The following is a 20,093-nucleotide window of genomic DNA, read 5'->3' as shown; positions in this document are numbered from 1 at the left end:
TCCACTTGCCAACATTCTCTAATCTCTCCCGTGTCCCTTTTCAACTAATCTGCACCCCACTCCACCTTCCCCTATTCCCCCTCCCCCCAATCCCAAAAGCCAGCAGCTGTTCAATAGTGCATAGAAATGCTACAAGAGTTTAAGGCAGGAAATGAAGAGGAATTCCATATCCAACTGGAATTGCACAGGGCAGGCAGAATGCATGTAATAACCCAAATTGGAATTTGTCCAGGACATCTGGGCTCAATCCCAGACTCTGGTGAAAAGTGCCAGAAGATCTCTGATGAACACATGTGGTCAAGGTCCTAATTTTAAGACTCTCAACTGAAAGACAGGCAAAATTATTGCTTTGTGGGCCAACCCGCTTCCACCCACTCAAACAAAAGGGGATCAATAGTGGGTGGCAATGGCCAAAGGCGACTTCTTAAGCCCTATTAAAAAGAGATGAAATCTTCACTCAATGTGCTATTAGACTGTAGCCTTAAAATACTTTATTTTTTAATGCAGGAAGTTTCATGTTTAAAGTATATTTCTGTAAAACAGTATCTAGCCACACAAACAAAACATTCACTGTGAAGCTTTGTCCTCTGTGCCGTTTCCGTTGGCTCAGTCTAGCAAATCCTATGTATTCCCCCTGGAGTCTTCCTGTACAAACAGTGATCTAGGTTGATGCTGTTTAGCTTGTGAGATATGAAAGGATCATAGTCTTGGGTGATACAGGCCACAGACACTGAAAAAGTACGAGCTGTTTCTTAAACTCTCTTGGTCATCATTTCTGCATGACATCCATGAATTATAAGGGAAGCACTAGAACTGACTTCAGCTCTCCGATACTAATGACAGCCCATATGTTGGCAGGGATAGGGTCATGTAAGAGACACTTGCATGAGACAACTGGGTTGTCACAGGGTTATATAAAAAGGTCACAGAAAAATTTCAAGCCAAACAGCAAACCATGTAATAGAGGACAAAAGAGTTAGTGATATAATTATGGGTTTTCAGTGAAGAATTCTCATGGCATTATGAAAACAGAGTGTGGGTAGTTTTCCACAAGAACCCAAATGTACAAGTTGCTTTCTTTGTATTGCTGCATGTGTAATAATTTTGTTATTTTTTTAAAAAGAAAATACAAGTCTCAGCTATTGATTGAAATGTCTCCGGTTCTGTGTGAACAACAATATATTTTAGAATTATTAGAACCTTTATACAATGTGCCAAACTATCTGCAGGTTTCAATGTGTACAGCTCCATTGAGTTCAGTGGAGTTTTCACATTTACATTAACTAAGAATTTGGTCCCACATCTCCATGAAAGATGATGTACAAGGTTAGATGACTATACACCCAAAGGCCTTGTTCCTGTAATCTGATCTCACAAGCACACACTTGCGGAGCCTCCACTGACTTCAGTGGTACTCATTACAAGTGTAAGGGTCTGCTTGTATTGGTTCGGTCACAGATTTGGGGTCAAACATAGTAAAATGCTGCAGTGGGAAAATACTCCATTTTCCTGCCATTAATAACAAAAGTATATTTTTTTACTTAAATGAATGGCTATAAACAAGTACACTTTTTGAAGAAGCCTATTTAGTGCTCATAACTGTATCAAAACATACATCACCAATGCATATTTTAACAGATTTAAAAGCATTTCAAATAAACATTTTTAAAATGAAACATAAGAAGACTAAAAGGCACATTTTTGTTTTCGGTGGCAAGGTATAAAAAACAAAGCAGTTAATATAAATCCATATTAGATGCTTAAAGATTTCACACAAAGCACAAGCAAATCAATTGATCTAAACACACACAAACTTAAAACATATCACAACGCTTTACAAGAATATAAGACAGATGTATTTGTTAAAAACATGTATCCACAACATTGAGTCTTGTTTGAAAAAAAGTATTTAATGTTATAATTTACAAAAATGATGTTCAAGTTTCATGTTACACTAAAGTGGTGAGTAAAAGCTGGTAGCTTTGCTCTTGCAAGGTACAAGGCACCTCCTGAATTCTGAGGAGCGCTTCCAACCCACAGTGACTTCCGTAGGAATTGAGGGCACTCAGTGCTTTGCTGGACCAGGCCCAAAGTCACCAAAAATGATAAAAGCTGACATTTTTGTTACTGCCTCATTATTAGTTAACATATGTTAAAGACCTCCATATTTGGACTATAGCAAAGAGGTATAAACATTGGCATTAAGTGAAAATATGAACATTTCACTTAGGACCTGATCCAAATCCCACTGAAATTAATAAAAAAGTTCCCACTGATTTCAGTGGACTTTAGATCAGGCACTTAGTTTGCATCAAAATATTGAAGGGCATGATACTGAAGATTTCAAAAACTTCCAACTTCAAGTTCCTGTTTTAATGATCATAGCTATGTTCTACCTAGGTTCAGTCATTTTACTTGGTGTTTAAGGTCCACACAGCAGGACTGATTCTGATCTCATGCTGGTATAAATCAGGCATACCTTAATTAAAGCCAATGAAGTACACCCTGGTAAAGCTGCTGTGAGACTGGAATCAGGCCCAATGTAACTGACTATCACAAATTCCACAGACTGGAAAGGGTCCATGGTTAGGAATATTCATGTTACCAAGTTCCTGCCTTTATACTTTCCTAGAAAGGGAAAAAAATGTATTTCTTAAAAGTTTTAACTGTGGATTTATAGGAAGATCAGAGCAGTGAGGGTTAATGTATCTATAGCAGTGATTTAATTACGCAAATCTCAATGACAGCCCTATAAGGTTTTTATTTAAAGACAACATCTAGTAGGAAAATATCCTATGATAAGACTACTTTGGAATAAAACCATCAATTGACAAATAAGACAAGAGTCTCATCACAGAAGCTGGGTGATCTTTGAAAAGATAAGATAAATCACAAGAGAATCTCACTACAAAGTAGTCTTAACTAGTTAATATCCTCTTCAAAAGTGTAATCCCAACAACATGTTGTTAGCATTTTGATCTAGAGTGTAATTAGATCCTGACTACTTGTAAATAAGCGCACACAGGCAAACGTGCTGTATATATCTCTATATGGTTAATTTTGTTGTGCAACCAGCATGAAACAGAAAATTCAATGTACAATGTGAAATGCAGGGTTTCTTTTAGATCTTCTGTTTCCTTGAGTACATTTTTACAAATTGAAATCCACCCTCCACCTCCTGCTGTAGCAGGGATGCACTATTTTGAGAGCCCTATAATAGTATCATACAAAAGAGGGAACAAAGACAGGGTAGTTATATGTTTAAACTTCCTGACTTTTGTTGGTTTGTATTAATGATATGTAAACGTACAGTGGGTTTGATTGTGTATTTAAGTTTCTTTTTTAATCTCTTGAAAAATAGGATTAAGGGCTAACAATGGCCCATAATGAAACCATACTGTGTAAATATCCAGTTATTGTATTTTCAAAACAGAGCCTACGTGGCAAAGTTGGGTAACTTTGTATTATTCTGAGCCATTATGGTTTGTCATGAAAATATATAGATGAAACCATGTTTTTTTGAATGCGTATTTTTTGTTTGCCCATCAGTTTGACAGATATTTATGGTCTTGCTAAAATGTGGAGCCAACAAAAATCTACCACACAAATCTGTGTTTAAAAAACATTTAGAATAGCCCTTTTTTCCCCTTCTTCTTCTTCTTTCTTTTAAACTACAATGAAATCCCGATTCCATCATAGGCAATGGGGGAAAAAAACCTTAAAAAATTATGAAATCGACCACTCTAATGTGAAGGAAACCGCAAGAGTGAAGGTTGCTTCAGGAGCGTTAACTTGGCTGTGGTTGCACAGCCTATATATCTTATAGTATAGAGACAGAGGGAAATAATAATACTTAGCATTTATATAGCACTTTGCATGTCCCTAGTGCTTTGCAAGAGTTATCTAATTAATCTCCACAAAAACTTATGAAGGAGGATACAAATTTTAACAAAGAAAAGAGGAATAGAAAGTTCTACATATAGTGGCCCCAGATTATCCACTGAGAGTGAAGCTCAGTTGTAGTGGACAAGGGTGGTCACAGGAAGCACCTTGATAAAAGTCAGCTCAGCCTCAGTGCAAGTTAGAGCTGCAAAAAGGCAGTCCTAACATATATCACAAACATAACCCTTATGCAGGGGGTCTGTGGGAGGGGCTGGTTTAGGAGGTGATGGAACCACCTCTGACAGTTTTATACCAGTCGCCCTGCACAGGGGAATTCTTTACTTACCCTCTCTGGTGCTTTAAGGCCACTTTACACAACATAAACAGTGCAAAATGGCTTTGGTGTACTGGAGAATCTGGCCCAATAAGTGCAATGCTGTCAATATAATAGTGCTAGAGCAACCATGATTTTTGGATTTTCTTGCTTTACGTGCCTGATCATGTAAGATTAACGCTGCATCATTGCTAGGGTTTCTTGCAAATAGCTTCTTATGTTTTGTTTGTTTTTCTCTTATTAAGGAGAAACAAAAGTCCGGAGGTAATTGCCTCATGCAGCAATTAGTTTTATGAGCTGTGTTTGTAATTTCTTTGATTTAGCAAGTGCACACTTAACTAGCCATGCATGACTACGACTCGTCCATCATTAAGGGACTGATCTGGTAAAGAACGGATTGCCTATTTTGAGGTGGTGGGTCCCCAAAACTCCCACTGAAGTCCATTGGTACCTCATAGAATGCACTAAGCCCCTGTCAGAATCGGGTCTCAAGTGTGCTGCTGATAACTGCACATATTTTCTGCTGTACATGCTCTGTCTACATGTTCAAAACAAGGCTTTTTGAAACAGAAAGCAAGCGCTGCTCATTAAAGCCTCATTACATATCAAGTGTGAAATCCTGGCCCCATTGAAATTTGTGGGAACTTTGTCATTAACTTCAATGGGGCCAGGATTTCACTTCTATGTGAGGTTTTAAGTTTTTAAAATTTAGCCAGTTTTTAATTAACCAAAATTAAAAAGAAACTGGCCAGAGTGTTATTTTAAAACTTAGAAAAGTGTATTTGTTTCATTGTTCATGAACCCAAAAATGGCTAAATGGATTTTGCTCAAGTATTCAAAAAAAAAAAAAAAAATCAACTTTCTGCAGTGATCATATGGAAGTTTTCTGAATGTTTGAGGAAACTGAGATATAGAATGGAAATTGTCTTGCAATATTATCTCCAGCATAAATGTTTGCTTATATATTTTCTCTGTCTCCCTCCATCCTATAATAAATCTTAAAATAACTTATGCTACTGTAATGGTAAGGCTGAAATTTGAACATCTGACAAGTCACAGAAAATGCAGAGAGTCCATTCCTGCAAGTCCTCCACGCACAAAACACCCACAGTCATCAATGGAATTTCTTCCTGGAGGACTCACAGGATCACACCCTAAATACAGTATACACCACTATGCATATCAGAATTTTCCAAAGTGTGTTGGATATAAAGATGTATAAATTAAGACAGGTGAGCATTTAGCAACACATGGTGAGTCGGAAGGGAATGTGACTGGTTTTGTTTTCCTGAAGCTTTCCAAAGTTTGAAAAATGACGACATACAATTTTGTTGTAAAGTCACAACACCAAGATGGTCTAGAAAAGATAGCAACTCAAGAATGGATTAAGAAATTACTTCAACACATGAATAGTGGTGAAAGCGTTTCCTGGCTCCTCTTGGAGATGATTTGTCATACCCTGTTCTGACATACATATACCTGAGACCCAATGACTGAGTGATAAGGGGATTTCATTGCCAACTGCACAAAGTATTTTGGTCACCTAATATAGAGCTAGCCAACTTTTATTTATTTATTTTTTTATAATATACTTTGTCTAGTGGTGGGCTAGCTAAAAACTCTCACATGAATATCCAACTCTCTCAAGAAACAATGTATGACATGCTAACAGGTGTATATTTTGACACTGGTGAGCATGACCATTGTTGTACCCCTATGTAGCACTGTGTATTTTTGTAGTGCTCACTCTGACTGAGGCCTCCTGTTCTTACAGTCTAATGACTTCACTAAAGACTTCTCCAGCTGAAAAAAGAAAAAACAAATCCACCGTGCACACTGGGTTTATTGGCTTCTCTATCAGTCAAAACATAGAAGAACAAACTTTGCCAACCACATGATGTTTTCAAGTCTGCAGCTGTTTGAATGAGGTGGTGTTGCCAGGGTTACCCCTGGCAGCAAAAGCCTCATTAAAAGTGATGGACCCATTTTGCTCAGTACAGCATATTGGTTACACACTGAGGCGAACAGTTCTACTGGCCATCTGCAAAGCATAACCAGTCTTTATGGTTTTTAATTAAAAACTATGTTTTGCAGTAAGGCAACTGACATCTTTTGGGACATTGGTGGAACACGTGAGGTGCTCAGTTCCAGAACAGAAACTAGGCTCACATCCTAATTAATTCTTTTTTAATAATCACATGAGCAACCTCAAAACTCAGTTTTGCAAATTGACATTAGGACCTTTTTTAGCAAGTATCAATATAAATTTTCAACAGTATTCTGATTGTCAGCAATGGCTCTAGATATGGTAATTTGAAACTGACACATGTTCAAAAATTACCTTTCAAGGCATGAGCTTTCAGGACTCTGTACTGAGCAACAGGGGTGCAGTTCTCTCTTAACTAAACAGTCTGCATCTTTTATTTTCTAGACAAGACTTACGTATTGTACTCAACACTGGTTATACTATTTCTGAGCACCTCCATTCCCTTCCTCCTTTTCATTAGTCTATGCACGATTGGGGGAAAAATTGTAGCACTCAGCAAATCTGGATAAACATCATATTAAGATGTACCGCCCAGGAAATGATCTTTAAAGTTAAGCAGCATGTGATCTGATGTTAGTCGGTTTACGGTGTGGCTTTTATTTTAGCAAACAAATGGAGTTTCAAAATCCACATGAAAAGAGATTATAAGAAAGCATTCCCTTTTATGATGCTACCATTCTACAGCAAATCAACTATTGAAATTGATCCCATGAGCTAAATAATCTGGTGATGGTAGAACTGCTGACTGGTTTCACCTGATGATCAAGTGCAACGTACATAGCAGATCAGAAAAGCAGCTTGTGATCAAACCAACTCCAATGTAAAGAGAGAGAAATGATGAAAGAGATCTTAGGGCTAAAATCCTGCAGTTCTTACTCAGGCAAAACTCCCATTAAAGCTAATGGCTTCAATGGGTGTTTTGCCTGAGTAAGGATGGCAAGATTTGATCTTTAATGAGTTATTTTCATACAATATTTAAACACTTGAAATACAAGATTTTCAGAAGAATTTAGCATTTAATAGTTCCTATTAAGCACCAAAATGAAGAAGCCAGGCTTTCAAAAGTAATCAGTACTTTTGCTGAAAACAGGATATGTTGGGTAGTGAGCACTTTTGAAAAATCTGGCCTGCTATATACTTGTTTCTAATTTTTCTAAGATCCCTTCATCACACAAAAAGGAACTATGAGTAGATTTCCTCTTTTTTCTTTATGTGGTCTTGCAGTGAAACCATGCTTATGCATGTAGGATATTATCTTTTCATGTCAACGGGCTGATGGTGCAGCCACTGTAAATTCCACTGTACTACTTAAAAATACAAATACCGTCAACAGTAGCAGCAGCACAGGGAAGAGAGATACAATAATTGCTAGCAAAGTTGAATGCTTTTGTATAGTTTGTTTGCCTCCCAGTCAAGTCCTTCATTAAAAATAAGGGCAGGAATTTCTTTACAAAAAGATATAAACACCTTGAAGAGGGAGTTTCACATTGTGAGTAATTAATGAGCTTAAACTTTCCTCTCTTGCTCTCCCAAATCATAGGAGAATTGGAGTTCGTTTGATTTTTAATTATAAGCTTGACTTATTAGTGATTTTACCGTCCACTCAAACTGTTGAAACATATGTTGCTTCATGCCCACAATTTGCTTTCTAGTTCAGTAAAATATCTGTGCTGATATGACAAAGAAAACTGCACTTGATAAAGATACATTGTCCCCCACTCAATTCTGTTTGTTTAAATTAAAAGGCCAGTCAGAAATGATTTGCTTTGGGAATAATCTGCAGGATAGATGTCAAGACATCTCAGTCGATGAAAACAAGATGTGCTATTGGGTTTGCTTTATATTTGTCACACTGAAATCTCAATCACTACATATTTTCTTAAGGTATGCATGACATTAAAATTTTACATCTGTCAAGTCAAAAAAAAACAAAAACCCCAACCAACCAGAGTCTTTATTCTTACAGGCTGAGGCATGGCAGGTTTGCAGCTTTAAACTTTAGAAATATGACTGGTTATTGTTGCTAGTAGATGTATGTCTCTGTATTTTCACCACAGTAGCAATTACTTTTTTTCCCCCTTTCATTTTTGCTGCCAATATTCTCAAAGAACTGGGTTCCAGATTTTGAAAGGTTGTCAAATTATACACTGCTTGCTCCTGCTGTACTTCTGACTATAATACACGTTTTCCTAAGTTTTAAAATCTGATTTATTCCTGCACACGGTAATGCAGTAAAGTTCATACTCAGAACTGTTGCATGAAAATGTGCTCATAGCGCATAGCAGCTCAAATCAATGCAGAGATTTTTAAATGAAAGAATTAATGATGATGGTGTTTCTAAAGCTTCATTGTTAACCTATGGGTTTTACTCACTGAAATACTGTTCTATTTAAATGCTGATAATAGCTAAACACATTAGCAAAAATATGCAGCACCTGGAAATTCATCATGGTGAACAGATCTCAGCAAAGATATCCCCCTGGAGAGCAACCCTTCTCCTCTACATCATACTTGCTTCTAAATTGTTTTTTATCATATCTTCATCATTGCCACTTCCACCAGACTAAAAGACACAGGAATTTGTTCTTGCAATATTACATTCATTTTGGACCTGCCTATGACTTCAGGCACATGGGTGCAGCTCCTATTGACTTCACTGGGACTTGCTCCTGTGGGGACATAACAGGGCCCAACTGAGAGGGGACAAGGTTACTAACACTATAGAAGATGGGTTTGTAGACCAAAGGGTCAGAGTTTTACAAAAAAACCCCCAAAAATCTTGTTTACAACACACCAAGCAAAGAGCACAAAAACAGACAATTTAAGCCTATGGCTACATTCGTCCAAGAGGTATAAATGTGAGAATTTCTCCAATTTTTCCCTTAGAAATGTTTAGGCATAAAGGGCCAAAATATTGCCATTTTCATCCAGAAAAGTCAGTTTTTCCAGGAACACACACAGTTATCTCACACAGTTATCTAGTGCAGATTCATTTAAAGAGGCTATGCTGTGGAAATTCATGTCCATGAGAAAAACATGGAATTTGGGAGGAAACACTCCCCTACCTACAAGAGGACTTTATGGAACAAGATGATAGTATTTTCTTAGTGCCTGGGCATTCAAATCCATTCAGATTTATTTCAGGGAAAGCTAGAAGGAGTAGAGAAGATGTGGGTGAAGGCTGAATGCACAAAACCTCAGTAGTGTTACTGTTGAAACCTCTCCTGTTCATGATAAAATTTAGGGGAAAAAAAGGCTAAATTGCTTCTCCATGTGATTATCTAATCCCTGCTCTCTTTACTATCCCCTCTCCACAAGAGGAGGACATTGTGTCCCAAGCCTAGCTCTATTTTTTTCTTTGAAATTGTTTCTAGAAGAACCTATTTTTATCATCATTAATCAGTTATTCATGATTACATCCATTAATGATTACATCCAATAGGCAAGGCTTTTAAAATTAGGTGTACTAGGAGTCTGACTTGCTCACTCAAGTATCAGAAAAGTTACCACTAAGACGGCATCACTAGATTTCATGGCTGCCAAAGCTTGAAATAGATAAGGTTCCAGATGTGAATGAAGCACTAGTGAACTGAGGGACAACATAAAACTGAAGTATTTCAACTGAAGATGCTTAGACATCACAAGAAGTGGTGTTTTAGGGATAATGAACATAGGGATTGATGTATTTCCAGTTATAGATATATTAAAGTGCATCAAGTAAAATTTGGACCATAGTCTTCAAGGCCAAAATTTCCAAATTAGATGCCTGAAGTTAGGTACCTATGTCCATATTTAGATACCTAAATATATGTGGCCAGATTTTCAGAGATGCTGAGCATAAGAAAAAATTCAGTGTAGATAATCTTTGGTCCTGATCCCACATTTCTTGCACACTGAAAGCTCTCACTGTGTGAAGGATTAGGGCATTAATGAATTAAATAATATACAGAGGATCTATAATGAATTAAAAGGTTGGTAATTTTAGGATACTGAGTACACAAAATGCTTCAAATAAACAACCTGCTTTTCTACTTTAGGATCAGAAACTAGTCAGGGAGAATAAAAGTATTTTTGTCAAGATGAAAAAATATTTATTGAACCACACAAAAGGACATTTTCAAATAATGTCAGGAATGGGACTTTAACCCTCATTACTATGAAGGAAATGAATTCACTGTATTACACTGAGGTATTGCAGGCAATATGATCCTCTATCTAAGGCAGAATTCAGGCTGATTTTTATACATTATCTATGCTGCAGTACCAAGAGAGTAAGTTTAGGAAAGAATTTTCTGGGTTTGGAAAGCTTACATCAACCCATTAAGAAGTTCCTTTAATTTTTTTGTGGTTTAATTTCTTTCTCCCAAACCTCTTGGTAAATTACAAAAAGGAAATAAATTGCCTCAGAGAAGATGTCACATGGACCAATTTGTAAACAATTAGCATATTTAAGGAGTTTTAAAGCAAGTATTATTCACCCAATAGTCATTTTCATTCTATTGTATAAATGTATTTTCAGGGCATTTTGAAAGCATGTCCTGGAAGTTTAGACTGCTTAAACTTAGTAATCAGAGAGTGAGACAAACAATTATTAAAACTAATTAAACTATTTTTAGTAAACACAACTCGCTATTTCTGAGTTATAAGAAAGAAAGAAGTAATAAATAAATACAAGCCAAGAGAGCCAGAAGCAATGAATATCCAGATTTTTTCACATTCCTTAGGAAAAGCAAAGAGACTCTTATTTTTACACAAATAATAATTTTGCTCCTGAACTGAGGCTCTCAGTTGCCAGGTTTCAGCCTAGTCCACTTACAAACAGGTATTTACCATGGAAATTGTTCCAGATTAGGTAAAAAGCATTTGACACACATTTATCTATCCATCCAGCAATTCAAACTGTAGTGGGTTCTCTTTAAAAAGCTCTACTTGCAACATGGTCTATTTTAAACCACGATTTACTGTGTTGCAGAACAACAGTTTTTGTTATTTTAAATTGACTGTCCTATATTTCTTTTATCCATTATCTCTGTGCACCATAAAACTCTGGAAGCTGTGGATAACTTATTTTCTGATTTTTCAACATTTCAGCAGGCAAACTGGCTGAAGTGTTTTAAACACTAATTTCCAGCTGTGACCTGATCTAATTAAAACAATAAATTACAAACACTAGATACATTTACAGTTGGTTTAGTTTAGGGTAATTATGGACGGAGTTAATCCCATACTTCATGGTGTCCACACTCTTTCCTACTCCATGACAGAAACAAGTTTTCACTAACCTTGTTTTCACTAGTAGAGAGGGATTTTTTGTATAGTTTTTTTGCTCTGATTCTGACACAGCCTTTGGAATTGGAAGAGATAGCTGACCCTGTTATGTTTTTCTGGCCTTCTGAGGTAGGAAATGCGCCAGCAGTCTGTAAAGGGCTTGTGCCAGAACTACTACAGCCTACAGTATGCACATCTAGCAGGCAAAGAGAATATTTTCAAAAAGGATAGGAAAATCTTTTATGAGACATAAAAAATAATGACTGTTTTCATACAAAGAAGTTATGCACATAAAATTAATGTAAAGCAATATTATGGAGTATTTTCTCATCTCCCTTTCTGCAGAGTCTATGATGTTAATGCCCTCAGCAATAAGATGTGCTTGGAACAATGCTTAGTATTAGGGGCTTGCTCCAACAGACTCCCCACTGTCCCAGCTGTGGGCAGCATCTGTCTGCAATAAACTTAAAAGCACTGCCTGTTCCTTAGTTGGCACATAATGACATGGAAACTGCTACTAAAGGTTCCACCTCTACTGACAGTGCTAGTAAAAGAGCCACAGTCTTTCAGAGAAGGAGAGGGCTCACTACACAAGAAAAGGCTGACATAACTGAACCATTGCAATATAGTTCAGATCACTATGATACTCCCTGGTGTGTTTGGCCAGTATATTGGCCCTTTAAGGCACTTTAGTGGTGACTCAACCTGGAACACTAAAGACAGGCATGTATCTTAGAACTGAACCAGGACTGGTATAAATATTGAAGATTCTTAAGACAGTGGAAGATGCTACTATAGTGGTTTGTTGGAGACTTTAGTAAGCTAAGAAATGTATCTGATTTGATCAGAATGGGGCCTTCAGCCGCAATAAGGACTTCCAGAATTATGAATAATAGTAACATTTTAAAATGAAGGTGAAATTTCAAAATACTTCATATACAATAAAAAGAGTAACTAAATGGTTATTAGAAGTTGCTTTTAAAAATGAACGTTTCATGCTCATATATAGCATCACCTTTCATTAAAGGTTTTCAAAGTGCTTAATGAAGAGGAGTATCATCAGGTCATCTTGCAGGTGAGGAAATTGAGGCACAAGGAGGCTAAGTTACTTGCAAAAAGTCACATGGTGACTTAGGGAAAGAGCTGAGAACCTAAGTCTCCTGTCTGCCGTTCTCTTGCTCTCACCATTAGATAATAATGCCTTCTTGCCATACCATCGGAATATAAGATATTATAATATATTTTAGAAATAATTCTAACTACCTGACAATAGAGATGGGCTGCACCAAAACTATGATCTAAATTTCCTCCAGCTTTGGGAAAATTTGGTTTTAGTTTCAAACTTTGCTGATTGGATCCTTTTCTAATAGTTAATGACGTGTTACATGGCTTTTATAAACTGAAATACCTAAAATCGTCTATACATTTCACTACAACATATTACAAAGCCTCTTATAAGATATTAGGACAAAAGCAATTTCTATTAATTGTTTACTGATTAATCATTATTAAATGATGCCTAAATTTAAGTGTTAACCAAATTTCCTTATACCTGTAATTTTGCTATTAGTAAAAGTTTGTGTACTACTTCTTCATCTGATAATCTTTAGAATCCATAAGCAAGACTGAACATTAGTCAGGGGAACCACAGAAACAAATGCAAAGGGGACAAGGCTTTATGTCCACCCTTTGGCAGATATGGTACATACCGTTATCTTCAGATTTAAATAGTCTTATTCCGCTGAAACAACTATGATGAACTTTCAGTCAATATTTGGCAATTGATGAGTTCCTGAAGCTGCATCATTCCTGTAAGTGCAGCTGTGCTTGATTGCAGACAGAATTATTATTGTTTTAAAACAATGGAGCAGAACTGAGTATCCTTCCATTTACAAAGAAAGCTGCCGTGTTTTTGCGTAATTTTTAGCTGCTCTAGTGCTTCTCTTTTTCTGCTTGTGACTTCATTCCATTGACAGTAATACTAATGGGATCTTCCTTGGTTGTCTTTAAATCGAAAGGAACCATTCTTCTCATAAATGCTGGAAAGGAAAGAAAAAAGGAGTGGGAGAGACCAATCAATCCCTGCAAAGAAATACTATCAATAGTAAATCACTTCAGAGAGCTAGTAGTGTATATAGATTTGCTAGTGGCAGTCACCATATGGTTAAGCTTGGTCATAGCTGGTGTGCTAAATAATATTGTATTACAGTAATCTCCTCTCTATTGTGCTGTTCTTTACAGTCAAAATTTGTATGTGCTTGCCTGATATACTATTACATGCAAAAAGCTATGTTAACTACAACATTTTGGTTACAAATTAAAAAATCTTAAGTCAGAAAACACAAGTGATGATGCATACAGGAACATGTATTAGGGTGTTCATTTATTAACACACAGAATAACAAGTACTTATTGGTCAAGAAAAACAGATTTTTAAAGTCTATATATAATTAACCATGCTGAGTGAGCCTTGCTACACAGAGGAAGCCTTAATTTCTACTTTACCTGACATTTAAGAATTGAAATTGTGTGCCCTTTATATTGTTTATACACTTTCTTTGCATTTAATTTTGTAGAGCTTTTTTAGTAAGAGGAAAAAAACCCAGAAATCTCTCTAAGAAAATACTGTTTTTAGTGGAACATCCTAGAGGCAACAAATTGTATTGCTCCATTGTTTTCTTTGACTTTAGAATGAATGTATATGCACTTTAGGTATGCATGTGTAGTTTTTTAAATCCTTGGTTCTGGGTATTTCCACAAACGTAGCTTGAATGCATTATATGGCACAAAGCCCCAAAGTAAATATGAACGAGATGCAGCATCTAGTAATTATCCATTGGAAAAAAGAACACTAATGGGAGGTAAGAACTTGACAAGAGGCAGAGACTCCAAGTTAAGAAACAGAAATGGACATCAGGCTTCTATTTCTGCAATATGTTATTCCCATACTGTCCACATATGCATCATGAAAGTGTCAGAAAACTGGGCCTCCCTTATAGTTTGTTATAAATATGCTTAGTGTACTTTTTACAAATGGTACTGTAATAGTTTAGCAACTCCCACCTGGGAGCCATGTAACAAGTCTTCACTGTTTCATGTAGAGTAGTCAGAATCCTTCCATTTCCAAAAGTGAAGTAAAATCACTATCTTGACTCTTTGGCCCTTAATAAATCCATGAATTATCATTTTGCTGCAGCAAAGAAAAAGTTGTTACTCAACCTGTGCAGAACTGATGTTTCTTAGAGATGCATGTCCCTATTGGTGTTCCACTATAGGTGTGTGTGCATCCTTGCACTGCTGATCAGAGAACTTTGGTAGCAATGTCCGTTGGGCCTGCACATGCACTGTCTCTCCCCGTGCTGTGCCACAAGGCTAGCCTGCGCACATGGGCTAACCTTCCTCAGTTCCTTTTCTACCGCAGAGTCATAATAAGAACTCCGAAATATAAGGGAAGAGGGCAGGTAGTGGAGCAACCATACGGACACACATCTCAAAAGAAACCTTGTTACTGCGGAGGATGAGTAACTACTACTTATTCAAATAGTGTCCCTATGGGTACTCCACTGTAGATGACTACCGAGCTGTACCTCTTTTGGAGGCCTGGGACTTTGGAGTCGGGTTAGTCAATGTTGATAGTATTCTGGAGCCTAAGGTGGCATCAGAGGCAGAGTCCACAGTAATCACATAGTGTTTCACAAAGGTATGGACTGATGCCCACGTCACCGCTCTACAGATCTCTGAAACGGGGACATCTTTAAAGAAGGTGACAGAGGAGGAAGTAGATCTCATAGAATGCGTATGGATCAAGTCCGGAGGGGTCATCATATGAATCTCTAGCACCGTTTGATGCAGTTCAAGACCCACTTCGAAAGTGTTTGGGTTGATATAGCTGAGTCCTTAGCTCTGTCTGCAATGGAAAGGAATAGTCTAGGGGACTTCCTGAAGGGTTTTTTCCTATCAAGGTAGAATGCCGGGGCTCTCCTGACATCTAGCGTATGCTATATAGCCTCCATATTGTCTCAGTGAGGCTTAGGATAGAATATTGAAGATGAATGGACTGATTCATGTGGAACAATGAGGTAACTTTAGGGATGAACCTAGGATGAGGCCTGAGTGTCATCTTATCTGGGAAGAATTCCGTGTATGGGGGATGTGCCACAAGGGCTGCTATTTCCCCGATTTCCTAGGTGAGGTAATTGCAATTAAGAAGACCGTTTTCATTGATAGGTGTGACAGCAAACAAGTGGCCACAGGCTCGAAAGGGGGGTCTCATCAGCCCTTTCAGCACCAGATTCAAGTCCCACAAGGGGGTAGGAAGGCGAGGTTGCAGGAAGAGGTTTGTTATTCCCTTCAGGAAACTCTTAGTAGTTGGGTATGATAGGATTGAGTGCCCTTCTATAGATTGGTGAAACATTGTAAAGGCTGCTAGGTAAACTTTGAGGGAGCTCAGAGAAAACCCTGATTTTTTAAAAGTCAGGGTGTATATGAGGGAGAGATGCCAAGACTGATACGATTTTCCAGGATGTGCACCAAGCCTGGAACCTGGACCATTTCTGCAGATATGTGCGGCATGTGCAGGGCTTTCTGCTGTGTAGTAGGATCTCCTATACCTCTTTTGAAAATGCTGACTCTAAATGTTGAAATCATGTAGGAGCTAAGCCTTATGGTGGAGGATCCACAAGTTGGGGTTCGTGGTCCATCCCTTGTGTTGAGAGGGAAGATGTGGTGTGGCCAGGAGGGAGATTGGTGGACACATTGTGAGCTGTATCAGGTAAGGATACCAGGTTTGCCTCAGCCACATGAGAGTGATGAGGATTACATGCGCTCTGTGCCTTTTTATCTTTAACAGGCCTTCAGTAGGAGAGGAAATGGAGGAAAGGTGTAGAGAAAGTGCTTATCCCAGGGGAGAAAAGTATCACCCAGGGAGAGCTGGCCGATCCCTGATCTGGAGAAGTACTGCTTACACTTCCTGTTCTGGTGAGTGGTGAACAGGTCTCTGGATGGTGTTTCCCAAGGTGCGAATACATTGTGAAGTATCATCGGGAGCATCGCCCACTCATGGTTGTGTGGGAATTTACGGCTTAGACCATCCACTACTGAGTTCTGTGCACCCAAGAGGTGAGCTGCAGATAGGATGATATTGTGAGCAAGGCACCAGTTCCAAAGTTTCATCGCTTCCGGGCACAGGGAGGGTGATCTGGCTTCCCCCTCCGGTGGTTAATATAGTACATACAAGCTATGTTGTCCAGAAGGATCTTTATGAGAGACCCTGGTATGTATGGTAGGAAATGAGCGCAGGCATTCCTGACTGCTCTTAATTTGAGGAGATTGATATATGGGGATATCTCTGAGGGTGACTATTTTCCTTGTATTTTCAACTTATTGAGATGGGCACCCCATCCCACGAGGGATGCGTCAGCATTGAGAAGTGCCAAAGGCAGCATCTGAAGAAAAGGAGTCTCTTTGCTAATGTGGGCCAGGTTCCTCCACCAGTTCAGGGAATCCATGATCTTTAGGGCAGTGACAAAAGTTTTTGTAGATTGTCTCTGTTTGGCTTGTACACCGAGCCAAACCATATCTGCAAGCATCCTATGTGAAGCCTGGCATGCAGGATCACTGCAGTGCTGGCTATAATATGCCCCAGAATTTGGAGGTGGAGTCTGGCTGACACTTCAGGGATGCATTGAGATGTGTCTATAAGTGATACCAAAGATAGGAACCTGTCCTGAGGAAGAAAGGCTTTGGCCTGTTGCACATCCAAGTGAGCCCTTATGAACTCCAGATGTTGGACCGGTATAAAGGTCAACTTCTGAGAACTGGTTTGCAGGCCTAGCTCCGTGAACAAGTGTATTGTGTTCTCGGTGGCTCAGCGAGCCTCCTGCCATGATCGGAGGAGGCAGTCATCCAGGTAGGGATCGTTCATAATCCCTAGAGAATATAGGTGAGTGGCTATTACCAAGAAAACTTTGATGAACACTCTCAGTGCTAATGACAGTCAGAAAGGAAATAGTCTGTATTGATAATGATCCTCAGTGCTGAAAGAACAGCTTCAGGACCATTTAGAAAGGCTGGACATATACAAGTCTGTGGGACAGGATGCAATGCATCCGAGGGTGCTGAGGGAGTTGGCTGATGTGATTGCAGAGTCATTGGTCATTAACTTTGAAAACTCATGGTGATTGGGAGAGGTCCTGGATAATTGGAAAAAGGCAAATATAGTGCCCATCTTCAAAAAATGGAAGGAGGAGGAACCGGGCAACTACAGACCAGTCAGCCTCACCTTAGTCACCAGAAAAATCATGGAGCAGGTCCTCAAGGAATTCATTTTGAGGTACTTGGAAGAGAGGAAGGTGATCAGGAACAGTCAGTATGGATTCACCAATGGCAAGTCATACCTCACCAACCTGATTGCCTTCTATGATGAGGTGACTGGCTCTGTGGATGTGGGGAAAGCGGTGGACATGATATACCTTGATTTTAGCAAAGCATTTGATATGGTGTCCCACAGTATTCTTGCCAGCAAGTTAAAGAAGTATGGTTTGGATGAATGGACTGTAAGGTGGACAGAAAGCTGGCTAAATCATTGGGCTCAATGGGTAGTGATCAACAGCTCGATGTCCAGTTGGTAGCCAGTAACAAGTGGAGTATCCCAGGGGTCGGTGCTGGGGCCAGTTTTGTTAAACTTCTTCATTAATGATCTGATCTGGAGGATGGAGTGGATTGCACCCTCAGCAAGTTTGCAGATGACACTAAGCTGTGGGGAGTGGTAGATATGCTGAAGGGTAAGGATAGAATACAGAGTGACCTAGAAAAATTGGAGGATTGGGCCAAAAAAAATCTGATGAGGTTCAACAAGGACAAGTACAGAGTCCTGTACTTAGGACAGAAGAATCTCTTGCACTGCTACAGACTGGGGACCAACTGGCTAGATAACAGTTCTGCAGAAAATGATCTGGGGGCTAAAGTGGACAAGAAGCTGGATGAGTCAACAGTGTTCCCTTATTGCCAAGAAGGCTAACAGCATACTGGGCTGCATTAGTAAGAGCATTGCCAACAGATCAAGGGAAGTGATTATTTCCCTCTATTCGGCACTGGTGAGGCTACATTTGGAGTACTGTGTCTAGTTTTGGTCCCCCCACTACAGAAAGGATGTGGAAAAATTGGACGGAGTTCAGAGGAGGGCAACAAAAATGATTAGGGGGCTGGGGCACATGACTTATAAGGAGAGGCTGAGGGAATTAGGCTCGTTTAGTCTGCAGAAGAGAAGAATGAGGGGGGATTTGATAGCAGCCTTTAACTACATGAAAGAGGGTTCCAGGGAGGATGTAGCAAGGCGGTTCTCAGTGGTAGTAGATGACAGAACTAGGAGCAATAGTCTCAAGTTGCAATGGGGGAGGTCTAGGTGGGATATTAGGAAAATAGTGATGAAGCACTGGCATGGGTTACCTAAGGAGGTTGTGGAATCTCCATCCTTAAGAGGTTTTTAAGGCCCGGCTTGACAAAGCCCTGGCTGGGAAGATTTAATTGGGGTTCGTCCTGCTTTGAGCAGGGAGTTGGACTAGATGACCTCCTGAGGTCCCTTTCAACTGTAATCTTCTATGATTCTATGAATGACCATTTCCTAAGGTGAACATGAAGAAGCATCTGTGATCTGGTAATATTGAGATGTGAAAACAGGCATGCTGTAGGTCAAGGACCAAAAACCAGTCTCCCTGTTCCAATGACAGAACGATCATTGACAAGATAACCATCTTAAACTTCTGAGCTTTGATAAACTTGTAGAGAGCTCTGAGGTCTAGAATAGGTCTCCAATCTTCCTTCCTTTTGAGTATTAGGAAATAGCGAGTGTGGGACCCTTTGCCTCGAAGATGTTGAAGTACTGGTTCTACAGCTCCTAACTGCAGGAGGCTATCTATCTCCTGCCTTGGCAGACTCTCGTGAGAAGGGTCCCTGAAGAGGTACTGGGAAGGGTTTTGTGGAAGGGGTAGAAGAAGCGGACGGAGTAACCAAGCTTGATGATTTCCAAGACTTATTTGTCTGTGGTTATGTGTTTCCAGGCACTGCTGAACACTATGACAAGCAGTGGCCAAACGGGGTAGATGGCAGTTGGGAGTGGTCTTGTTGTGCCTCAACCTGCTTGTCAAAAATGTTTCTGGGTGCATGGCTGAATAGAAGGTTTAGCCCCAGAAGGCTTGCATCTAAAGAACTTGTTTCTCTTTCTATGCGGCTCATAACTATGTTGAGAAATGAATTGGGATGAATGTGGTCTCTGTTGGTACTGACCACTAAGGGTTGGTACTGAACCACTGAGGGTTGCCCTGGAATCTTTTAAAGAATGGAGAGAAGTTGTCAATCTTACCTTCAAAGGGAATGTCTTCGACTGTAGTCTGCACCTATTTCAGGAATCCTGAGAGGTAGAGTCACAACGCTTGCCTCATCACCACAGCCATAGAGATGGTCCTGGCTTTCGTATCAGCTGCATCAAGGGCTGACTGTAGGGCCATCTTAGCCACCAACTATCCCTCTTGGATGATGGCCTTTAAAGCATCCCGAGAGACTTCT

The 20,093-nt window shown here is 39.2% G+C and overlaps 1 protein-coding gene across 3 annotated transcripts in view; it reads right to left on the bottom strand.

The window, feature by feature from the left end:
• The window catches only part of CEP128 (centrosomal protein 128), a 400,917-nt gene that overhangs the window by 15,215 nt on the left and 365,609 nt on the right, over positions 1-20,093 (bottom strand). For 2 of the 3 annotated variants that reach the window (XR_010917028.1, XR_010917026.1), the window contains exon 24: positions 13,241-13,570. Coding sequence is in view for 1 of the 3 variants with exons in the window: in XM_067532353.1 (XP_067388454.1) it covers positions 13,464-13,570 (107 nt within the window). In the remaining 2 variants the exon portion in view is untranslated. Of the gene's footprint in view, positions 1-13,055; positions 13,571-20,093 lie in introns of those variants that run through there. The other variant, XM_067532353.1, reaches the window with a different exon arrangement.

This window comes from Emydura macquarii, unplaced genomic scaffold, assembly GCF_026122565.2.
Source record: "Emydura macquarii macquarii isolate MOO-44397 ecotype Brisbane River unplaced genomic scaffold, CSIRO-AGI_Emac_v2 contig_374, whole genome shotgun sequence".
In the NCBI taxonomy this organism is placed as follows: Eukaryota; Metazoa; Chordata; order Testudines; family Chelidae; genus Emydura; species Emydura macquarii.
The sequence above is the reverse complement of the archived record's forward strand: the minus strand, read 5'-3'. Positions and strand labels throughout refer to the sequence as shown.